Below are 11,665 nucleotides of genomic sequence, written 5' to 3'. Positions count from 1 at the left end.
ATTTTTAGAGGCCTTTTGGCCTTGGGACAGGGCATCCCAGCAGAAATTATTTATGACAAACTGTGTATGAATTTTATCACAGATTTTATTCGGCTTCGTCCACTTTTACTTTGGTGCTCGGTATTGTACAAAAAGGAGCTACATCTTAATAGGTTGCTCCTTCAGGGCTGTTTGTCCCTGGATAATGTATGTCAGATACCATGGCTCCTTTATATATAGTCCACCTTCAAAGATCTAGGATAACAGGCTTATTTTCAGATCCCAAGGGCATCACAAATAAAGATCTGGACTGGGTGAAGCAGACCTTCCCACTCAGGATGGCAGCTTAACGGGGAGGCCACAGCTCTGTACAAGTAGTCAATGAGTAAATATAAATATATTATGATTAAATAGGTTAGTGGGATTGAGCCATACCTCCGCTTGGAAATGCTCAACCACCATCGCGGTCTTTTGACTTATTTTAGACTGGGCATATTTCATCAGCTAATGTTTCCCAGGAGGCTCTGGTACAAACTGTCTAATTTTTCCTCTTGCACGTGTGACAATGCATCAGTCTGTGACACTGTGTACTTATCAGTTATAGATTCACTACCCTTTTGTCTTAAATACATAAGGGCCCACTTGTTGCCTATGTGTCATACCAGTTCACGTACTTTACGGGAACAGGTTTAATCTCTCTGACTGTACTGCTCATACTGAGTGCTGTGGGCACATAGGGTTGGTGTAGAGCAAATGTTCCGCAGTACCTTCACCCTCCTCTAATCATTGTTCGTCGCTGATGCTTCCCATGTCCAGGACCTAAGATCCCGCGCTTGCAAGATGGCCGCCATCTTGACAAAACTGTAAGGCAGGTAGAGCTAGAAGAGGTACAATTTTACAGCTTGTTGATAAATGTAAGGCTCTATGTACAATGATGCTGCCTCATGCCAAGGTGATCTATGGGGATGTGTCTGACTTTGCAAGATCAATCAATTGTTATATGGATTTTAATTACGTTTGATCTGCATTTTTATATCTGCAACTTTCATTCACATCTCAAACGTGTTTTTATATATCACTATTTCTGAATGGTGTTTTCAGAGCAAGTTATTAATTTTTCTGTGCACAGATATTAGTTTAATGGCTGTCTTTTTATATTTTTCTCTGTGTTATGACTTCTACTAATGTGCGACAGTGATATAATGAGTTTGATTTACTTTCTGATAATACAGTCTTTAATTTATGAACAGGCTTTATATATGTCTGCATCAATATTTGTGTAATGTCATTTAATGTATACTTGTCTGATTTTGTCAAAAAAAACAATAAAGTTTTGATGATGATGATAAATGGGAAAGTAGGCCTCGGATATTTGTTGGTAGTATAAAAGGACATGGGGTCTCACAGCACATGAGTCTGGGCCAAAATACATTTAATTTATGAAACTGTGTATTAGAAAAGATTACTATGAAGAATATTAATGTAATTGTGAAACTGATACTATATAATGATCTCACTGGAGCTCAGTTATTAGCTTCTTTGAATGAGCTTTGGGTACAAAGGGCTATAGGGCAAATTTTAAAAGCCTTTTGCAAGAGGAAAGGGGCAGGTTATCCAAATATATAAGGTTAGATAGGTGAGATCGCTAGATTGGTCACTTTGCAGATGGTGGCATATACTATTAGAGAAAAGGAAGGTGAGGTTTTTCAATGGAGTTTAGGAAAGCTCTTGTAATAATGTGAGTGGTAAATATTGGAAGTTTCATAAAAGTAGGAGAAACTATTACATATCTAAAAATAATTTCTTTCCAATTCAAATTGGTTTTCCTATTGCATGTACTTTATTAACAATCTACATTTTATTTGGGGAAATAACAGTCCTTTTGATAAGCCTCCTTAAAGCATCTTTAACATCCTGATTCCTCAGACTGTAGATGAGCGGGTTCAGCATGGGGGTCATCACACTGTACAGGATTGAGAGCAGCTTGTCCCGCTCCTGGGTTCCACTGTGCCGGATTCGGAAATACATACATATCTTGGAGCCGTAAAACAGCGCGACAGCCACCAGGTGAGAGCTGCAGGTGGAGAAAGCCCTGTGCCTCCCTGCCGCGCTGCCCATGCTGAGGATGGCCACAAGGATGCTCACATAGGACAAGATGATCACAATAAAGGGGCAGAAGCAACAAACCATGGCGGCAGCAAACACGGTCACCCTATTGATGAAGGTGTCAGCAGAAGCTTGACTCAGAACGGCCGGCATGTCACAGAAGAAGTGGTTGATGATGTTAGATCCACAGTAAGGCCAGCTGAAGATGAAACTGGTCAGTACCGCAGACACAACGCCACCCCACACCCACGAAGCAGCCATCAAAGTCACGCACATCCTTGGGTTCATGATCACAAGGTATCGTAATGGGTTGCAGATAGCCACGTGCCTGTCGTATGCCATCACCACCAGCAAAATACACTCGGTGGCCCCCAGAGACACGAAGAGAAACATCTGCACAGCGCAGCCTGCGAACGAAATGCTGGAGGAGCTGGGGCGGAAGCCACTGATAGCTTTCGGGAGTATGGTTGTGGTCAAACAGACCTCCAAGAAGGACAGGTTTCTGAGGAAGCGATACATTGGAGTTTGGAGGCCACTGTCCACAGTGACGAGTACCACGATCGTCATGTTGCCTATCAAGGTTGCAAGGTAGACCAGCAAGAGGAGCGCAAACATCGACTTCTGGAGATAAGGATTGAAGTCCGAAAACCCCAAGAGAATGAAGTCCTTAACGGAGGATTGATTGGCACCGTCCATGGTTATTTCGCGTCCCCTGAAAAAGAGCGAAAAGGGCAAGATTATTCGACAATTCTCCCCGAAACGACATTTTCGTAAAAGCTTCAGCAGAGGAACAAAACTACAGTGGAAGCTTCTTTCCACGCTCAGTCACTCACGATACGCCCTACGGCCGACGGCAAGGCGCGCCGGGGGCGTTCTCCCTAGGGTTACGAGCTTATCAGGTGCAGGTGTCTAACCCTTCCTCCTAGTATGTGTCGACCAATCACAAATTCTTTATTAATCTCTATTCCAAGAAGGAAATTGGTAATTAAACAGTTACGGCACGTGATTCTACACTGTACAGGGAATTTCGGCATTTTACCACCCCTATTAATTGGCAATTCGTACTTGGTTCCTTTGCGTCATTTGAATACTGCCCAAGGGATCACATTATTCTCAAGAAGCATTTAAGTATTGATCGATGTATATGTATGCAAATGAATGATGTTTGGTATTGCTGAATTTATATATTGGGAATATTAAGAAATAGTGAAACATCGCCAAGTGTGCCTATTCCGCAATGAGATGTAATACGGGAGCTGCACCGTCACCTGCTCTTAAGTGATGAGGAGTGGTCCTCAGTCGTCACTGTCTCTTCCGTCAACATTAGCGCCAGAACGTGATGTCCGTTCATAGTCCAACAGAACAAACCTCTATGTCCTCGGATGTTTGAGGTCCTTGTGGGGGCGGGGAGGCGATTTCTGCAATAAGGAATAGAATGTAGGGCTGTCATGAGGGGAATATTGGGGAGTTTGCACACAGTCCTGGAGAAGACGGATGCCTTGGTGTCTGGGCCTGTTGGGGGCTGTTTAAGCTGTCTTCTTTTCCTGCAATAAATCTACTTATCGGATCCACTGCTGTCTTCCTGTTCACTACATAAATTTGGCGACGAGCGGGAGAAGGTAAAAAGAAGGCAGCACTCACCAAGATTTTGCGCTTGCTTTCGTTGTGCTGAAGACCTGTTTTCTTGGTGAAGCTGTTTCTACTCATCCCAGGGTCGTCGGCTCATCGAACTATGGGATCTTACCTCTGGCAGAAATTATATTTTTTGATTTTGTGCTTCCTCTGCCTCTTCACTACACTCTGGTTGCTGTACGACACGTGTGCAAGTAGTGTTAGTATGCGTTTATACTAATTCTGTAGTTATGCATTAAACAAAGCATCATGGTCCCATGGAGTGGCACCTCCCAGGCGGAGGTCATACAATGTCCCGGGGTGGGGCAAGTGTGAGACATTTATGTTTCCTATTACAGTGCGGGAGCATTGCTTGCACCCTGTGAAAGTAAATTCTTGTTTGCCTCGTTGAAGCGAGAGGAGGAAAACCTTGTATCGTTTCAATAAAGCGGAACCGGATGGTAAAAAGGGAGAACAAAAAAATGAAGCGGGGTCTCACCCGTTCATTTAAATGAGCCCCCTGGTGGGTAATGTTCCGGGGCCAATCCTATTATTATATTGCGGGGTCTCTGCAGCACTGGGGATCTTAATCCCACATGTAAATTAGGCGCGGGAGGGCACAGAGAAGTTTCGCAGACTAGGGGATCAACACCTCCCCGAGTATTGTTTACGAATTGTTCGGGGGGGTTCTAGGCCAACTCAAGACCGGGGATCGGCAACCTCCGGGGCTTTATTTAAATATGCAGGGTGGGCTTTGCCAGTCCTTGAAGCCTCAGTGGCCATAGGCAGTGCCTTATTGGTTCTGAAATCACACGGGCAGTACTCATGGTGTTATAAAGTGATACACTCATAGAACTCTTGCCGTTGTACATTCACCCAGGCTTCATTTATGTACTAGTCTGTTGGTTTATATTTGGTAGGTGCACCAGAAAATTAAACAAAATTTCCCTTATAACCTACTATCAACCGCCGATTTTCACAATAAACTACAGACAAGTGTTGTCAGAAAAAGAAGACCCATACACTCAGTTATTTATTGGTAAAAAAAATAACTTTTATTAACACAACACAAATAAATGGAAATGTAACTATTAGAACAACAGTAAAACATGAAAGAAGTGGGTGGGACTCCTTGGAAGCAGCGTACAAAACCTGCAAGACAAAAAAGAAACATAAGTATGTGTGCCATGTCTAAGAGAAAAAGAAAAGTAGTGAGAATGAACGGAGGAAAGTGAGAATGGGACAGAGAGCGAGTGGGTGGAAGGGAGAAGGTGAGGGAGAGTGAAAAGAACAGAGGGAGGAGGAGACAGAGCGCCGGCCTACTGCACCCAGCCCTCACTGTTCACCTCCCATCACCCGTGTATCTGGGACGCTGGGGTCCGCGAGAAAGAGTGCGGTCCAGCAAGTCCTTAAAATGAAACAGAGATATGAATGAGGCCCAACATTACATTATTATCTATGGCAACATCGCTTGCCTGCACCTGTGCACCCAGGCTGCTGCACCCCAGCCCCTTTCTCCGCTCTGTGCTCAATTGCAGCTCCTGCGTGCCGCGGCTTCACTGCTCACCTGCCACAACCGGTGTGTCCAACGAAGTGCCGGTGCGAGCTCCAACTCCGGGGTGCCGCTATCAGGGTGGCCCAGCAGGCCTCCGGTTGGGGACGGTGTCTTGATACCACGGTGGAAGGCGTCAGAATGCCCAGGGCATCATCATGGGGTGAGCTCCCGCTCCGCCCATTTTGGCTCCACTAACCCAGTGTCTGAAAAGGGAGAAAAAATATAATGTTGGAAATGTCTTGAGGTAAATGAAGGTTTCTTTCAACGTTAATAGAGAACACCAGTTGAGTGCATCCTTCCTTCTTGAAGTACGATCTTCGAACTGTTAGTGGTAATCGTGGTTCAAAGAGGAGTTGGAGTGCACGAGAATACACAAGGTTAAATAATAATATGTTATGCCAACGTTCACATACAAAGATACAGAGCGCATGCTAGAAGTAAAATGTGCGTGTGTAATGCAGTGGCGCAAGCCTGTGTGCATGTACACTTAGTAATCAGCTCACTACAGTGCCCCAAAAGCCAACGCCACTTGGCTGTAGGGCAGCGCTGCCCGCTGGCTTAGGCCTACAGTACGGTCCAGCAGGTCCTTAAAATGAGACAGAGATGTAACTGAATAAGGTCAGAGATCACATCGGTATGCAGGGTAACATCGGTTGTTCGCACCTTTGCACACAGGCTGATGCATCCCACCCCTCCCGCAGCACTGCGCTCAACATGTGTCTGTAGGGCAGCGCTGCCCGCTGGCTCAGGCCTACATTACAGTCTAGCAGGTCCTTAAAATGAGACAGACATGTGACTGAATGAGGTCAGAGTACACATTATTAAGCAGGGCCATATCGTTTGTTTGTACCTGCGCACCCAGGCTGATGCACCCCACCCCTCCCGCAGAATCGCGCTCAATTGCAGCCCCTGTGCACCCAGGCCCCACTGCTCACCTGCTGTCGTTGTGTGTCCAAACACGATGGGCAGCAGTGTTCACAATTCAGGTGCAGTGTTGATTGCGACAATGGTGTACGCCTCATAGATCCCTTTTTTTTATTGCGCATTGTGATATGCGAGGTGGATGCAGCCATATCACCTGAGGCATTGTAGAAGAACTGGGAGATGTGGCAACATCGTTAACCTATTTATATGTATGCAAAGTGGGCTGGGCTTGCATACGCCAGGCGAGCGTAGGGGTGTGAATAATAGTTCCGGGGACCTGGGCGTTGTTCAGTTCCTGCCTGGCCAGGAAGTGTACTTTTGTGTGTTTCTGTTGCAGTTTTGACGTCGCAGAATGCGCAAATTTACATTAAGGTAGCATGTACCTGGGAGGGCAGCAACTATCACTAATGAGATGCTGTTCGAAAACAGTGAATGGCCAACATCACATGTCGTTGTCAAGGTTGTGGATATGCGCAGACGCTCATGTCAATGGTGTGCGGTATTATTGAAAGTGTTGCTATCGCGAAGCGCACACATGTGAATGTGCTCAGATGGAGGGAGGATCAGCAGTGAGGCTACGTCATAAATAGTGATAAGATTTACTATAGTTAAGCAATGCATGCCAAACGTGAATCTGAAAGTCTCACATATGACACAACTCTATACTAGTAAAGCCTGACAACAGAGAATACAACAATACAAATGTGTACATTACTGTTTACTGTTTGTCACATGTGATCTAGGATGTGCACTCTGCCCGTGGCTGATGATACCCCTTCGAGCCAGCAATACCCAGGCCGAAAGGCAGAACAATAATGTGCACACACACACACCCGGGGCATCGTGTAACACACATTTGATTTTTGATGTAACGTTTGAGATGCATGGCAATCACACGTGGAAGGCTAATGTACAGACCATGAATATTGATGAAGATGATCGTTGCATGTTGTGCGTAGTAAAAGATATGTGTACACAGCAAAAAAACTTTTCAAAAAAGCTCTCTAAGCAGAAGGGGTTTGTCTCATCAAACGCTGTAGAGAGAATGACTAAAATGGGTGGGGTCCTCCAACTGTTACAATGGGAAATGTTATGAACTAATCAAATGCTTTTTTTTAAGGTCACATGGCAATCGCGCATCGAGGGCGCAAGGAGGCCGCACCCGACAAGATTTTGAGAAACTATATTTATCATAATATAAGTTTATTACAGTTAGAAATATATAAATGTTTAAAATAATTTAGATTCTCGATTGCTCTCATATACAGTTTAAAGTTATTTAGATACAATTTTGAGACATAAAAAAAAATGAGGGAATGGTGTACCCAGCGCGACACCATTTGTCTATGACGTAACACAGGGCCTGGCAGCGTGCACTCGTCGCAGACGCAACGCGCAGCGGGCGCGACCCATAAGTACATGACGTAACGCGTGGCTTGGTACTGCGTACCCGTCGGATACCTATGTAGCAGCTGGAGCGAACTCATACGTATATGATGTTACGTAGGACGTGGTGCCACGAATCCGTCGGATACGAAAAGCGCATCCTTTTACGAGTTTAGAAATATGGCGGATAGGATTCGCATGGTGATGGAGCTTGGTACACTACTGGTATGGGAGTGCAGTTTTCTCCCAAAAAAAAAGATATACATATTTTTTGGGGAAGATATCAAACATTACTTAATTTTTAAAGTTAAAAAAAAATGAAGTATAATAGAGTTCCAAAATATTTTTTTTTAAAATAGAAAAAATATAGGTTTTATAAACATTAAAATATGAAATTAACATTTAAAAAACCTTCGAAATTCACTGAAAAAATCATAGGTTTTACAGACGTTATAGTTAGGAAGTAGCATTTAAAAAACCTTTGAAATTCACTAAAAAACATGGGTTTCAGGGACGTTATAGTTAGTTGGACATTTAACTCATATAAAACCAGAGAAATTCGCCTGTTATAGTTAGTTGAGCTAACTATAACTCGCGCGCCCGCAATGCACTGCTGATGATGTCACATATTACATCAGTCATGATATGGTCAGTGACATCTCAAATGACATCACTGATGTCATAACTATCACGCCTGTAAAATCTATGTTTTTTTCAGTGAATATATATATCACAAAACCAAGGTTGCCCTCTTGGAGACGCCACTCACGCTGGGGAAAACACACAATTGCTGCCGGTGGCCGTCGCTTCAGCGCTCCCCCTCGTTTCTCTTCACTGAAGCCAAACGCATTTCAAGCATGACTGCTCTTGATCACTGGCAAACAGGCAACTCATGGAGACAGCAATCTATTCGGAACACCTGATTTATTTGGTTAAGTGAGTCCCACCCCAGTGGGCGTTAACATAATAAGCATTGTGGTTAATGGGGTCCACGAGACTCATAGTTCCTATCATAACTCCAGTGGGTGTTGTTTTCTTCGTGATGATCAAAGCCCCAGTAACACATTACAATAACACATTAAAAATGTCAAAATCCCCCAAAAATAGTGGGTTGGAATCGATGAAGGTGCACCAATGCTCCTGCCAATATATACCAGCAGCTCAGGTCCTCTTCGTTCTATTCGCCAAGCTCGCGGTTCCGAGCTCAGCAGAACCGCCTTTCAGGCGGTGGGGCATCTCCACAACTGGACAAGCCGCTAAATTTCACAAAATCAAGGTTGCCCTCTTGGAGACGCCACTCATGCTGGGGAAAACACACAATTGCTGCCGGTGGCCGTCGCATCAGCGCTCCCCCTCGTTTCTCTTCACTGAAGCCAAACTCGTTTCAAGCATGACTGCTCTTGGTCAATGACATCACTTATCACTGATCATTCCCAGGGGCCAGTCTTTTTATTTCAAATGAGGAGGGGGCCGTGCAGCCTACATTCTGAGGCCAAGTATGGATCGGGAAACTCATTCCCCAGGCCCAGCCTTTTCCATTTTTTTTAACATAAAGGAAGGGGGCCCCCTCCAACAAAAATAAAGGAGCCATCTATGGCTCCACGAGGGGGGCCGCGTCACCCCCCTCCAACAAAAATGAAGTCCCAGGAATGTGGTCATCACCGGTGCTGCGTGCATTAGTTTTAAATACATCCCTGGGGAGGTTGTGGTCCCCAGGGCTGTGTGGGGCCACATGGGCCCCCTGTATTACAGTCAATTAACCCTAGGCAGCTGGCGTCCCTGGGGCTGCATGGGAGGGGCTGGTGCCCTCCCACGCTTTAATATTTAATATAGACCTGGGGAGGTGGCGGTCCCCGGGGCAGTGGGGTGGCATATCGCCCCCTGCATATATGTGAATTAGCCCCGGGGAGGTGGCGTTCCCTGGAGCTGCGTGTGGGAGGAGAGGCTCAGCAACAGCCATCACCATTAATATATTTTTTTTAAAACCACTCTCTCGTATGACTGTGGGAAAATGGGAGGCCTTCCCGATTCTGTGTTGATTTTGGAAAACATTTTGATGCAGCTGAGTGTTTGCAATGCATTATGGACACTGTGGTCCAAGAACAATTATGGGATATATCAGTAAGAATGACTGGTTTATGTAAACAAGTGGAAGTGATTCACTAGAATAAAGCACAAATAATTGTAAATATTTACTGATTACTATTATATTTTCATCTATGTGCCATTAGAATGCAATTATAATACAGCGGCTTCAATCCATTTGAAGTCCCTCTTCAATGTTTATATACCTTGTGCTTAAAAGGCGAGCAGAGCACTACCATGCATTTACATATGATTAAGACCCTGAGGAAGTTGAAATGTGTCATGTCTGATAATGGACTCTCTACAATAAAGAAAGTCTACTCCTAAGCGAATGGTGGGCTTGTTTTTTCTGCTGAACACAGGTGTTGTGTTTTTCTACGATATTCCCCTAAAAGCTCACACTTAGCAAAAAAATAAAAATGAAAATAAAAAGTAATGTAATAAAAATGTAATATAACATTTCAAAATATTGAACATGTAGCAATAATATAAACTTTATTATATAATATATATGCATACATATGTGTATATACATATATATTAATATATGGAGATTGTTTGTATTTATTTGTAAGTTACCATGTTTTGATAAAAACACAAAACCACTCATTCATCTAATATACCACACATAGCAAAAAATCCCTAAAATTAAAAAATAAAGTAATAAATATATATGTACATACATATATACTCAAAGTTGGTGGATTTGTTTGCTATGCATGGTATGGTAGAGGAATGAGTGTTTCTGTGTTTATATGAAAAATGCTCAATTATAAATTCATGCAAATGTAGATACTTTTAATCATAATAACTCATATTATTATATTTCTTTGTGTCTTATGTGTTGGCTGCTTGTGTAATAAGATTGAAATTATTTAACATTTATTAAAATAAGACATTTATGCAATATTGATATGTTATTTGGTAAGAATACTTTATTTGTATTTCCTTTTTAAAATATTTTGAATTTTTAAATTATTTACTTTCTTGAAATACTTTCAATGCTTAGTTATTTTATTTGAGTGTGCTGTAGTTGAACCTCCAATATATGCCCATTCGCCAATGTTTGTTAGGTTGTAAGTAAAATAATAAACCCTACCCCACAGTGCACCCACTTTCCCCAGTGATTGTTGGACTGGAGTTAAGGCTGAATACAAAGCCTGTTCCGAATGTATGCAGATTCCCCAATGTTGGTAGATGTAAGGTTTATTTTATTTTTACTATGAATTACAGATATATATGCTTTTTTAAGACTTGTTTTTATGTTTATAATAATTGAACAGTAATTTTCATTTACAAATTAAAAATGTTTTGTACAGTTATAGATATTTTTCATGAAAGCTAATAAATTCCTATATGTTTTTGTCATACATATTTTTAAATATTAACTTTTAAAAAATAAAGTAAAAAGAATGTTAAACATCATTTTAGTTACAACAATGATAAATACAAATAAATATCCATACTTACCATTATAAAGAAGACCATATTTGTGACCACAATATTTTTGTACTTACCATGATAATTATGTAAAGTCGATATTTTTCTGGTAGATTTTGTTTTGCACCACAATATTTTTTAGATTGGTATTGCATGCTACCTGTAGTGGCAAGGCATTGACAAACCTACTCAATGGTGAAACAAGGGTTATGGAAAAAACACTGTTTGGCTGGAACTGTGGTGCAAGAGGTAAACTGACCAAACTACAGCACTGGACCATATAAGAGACTAACATTCTGAGATATCTTAAACCTTCTGTGCCTGACCTAGGAATTATCAGAATATATTGGGAGGTCACTCTCACACAAGAAAAATACTGCAGATGTATCCCCCCGTCCAAGACAAGAAAAGAAACTTAGGACTACAAGTGGCGATTGAAATTGTGTACAGTAGCACAGATGAACATAACAGAACAGGCAAGACCAAATCTATGTAGTAAACATAACTGTACCCCATGACATAGCCTTCTACTAATAGTGGTCCACTGGGAGTCATGACTACCTGAAACAATGCTGGCAT

The 11,665-nt window shown here is 42.5% G+C and overlaps 1 protein-coding gene across 1 annotated transcript; it reads right to left on the bottom strand.

Annotated features, from left to right (window-relative positions):
- Positions 1-1,830: 1,830 nt before the first annotated feature.
- LOC146859323 (olfactory receptor 10A4-like) lies at positions 1,831-2,781 on the bottom strand. Its single transcript, XM_085646969.1, has one exon. The coding sequence runs from the start codon at positions 2,779-2,781 to the stop codon at positions 1,831-1,833; it is 951 nt and encodes a 316-aa protein (XP_085503095.1).
- Positions 2,782-11,665: the final 8,884 nt, after the last annotated feature.

Source organism: Triturus cristatus, chromosome 3_2, assembly GCF_964204655.1.
Source record: "Triturus cristatus chromosome 3_2, aTriCri1.1, whole genome shotgun sequence".
In the NCBI taxonomy this organism is placed as follows: domain Eukaryota; kingdom Metazoa; phylum Chordata; class Amphibia; order Caudata; family Salamandridae; genus Triturus; species Triturus cristatus.
This window is presented reverse-complemented; position numbering and strand designations above follow the sequence as displayed.

Excerpts from the sequence above, each read along its gene's own strand:
- LOC146859323 (XM_085646969.1), bottom strand. The coding sequence starts at position 2,781 with ATGGACGGTGCCAATCAATCCTCCGTTAAGGACTTCATTCTCTTGGGG.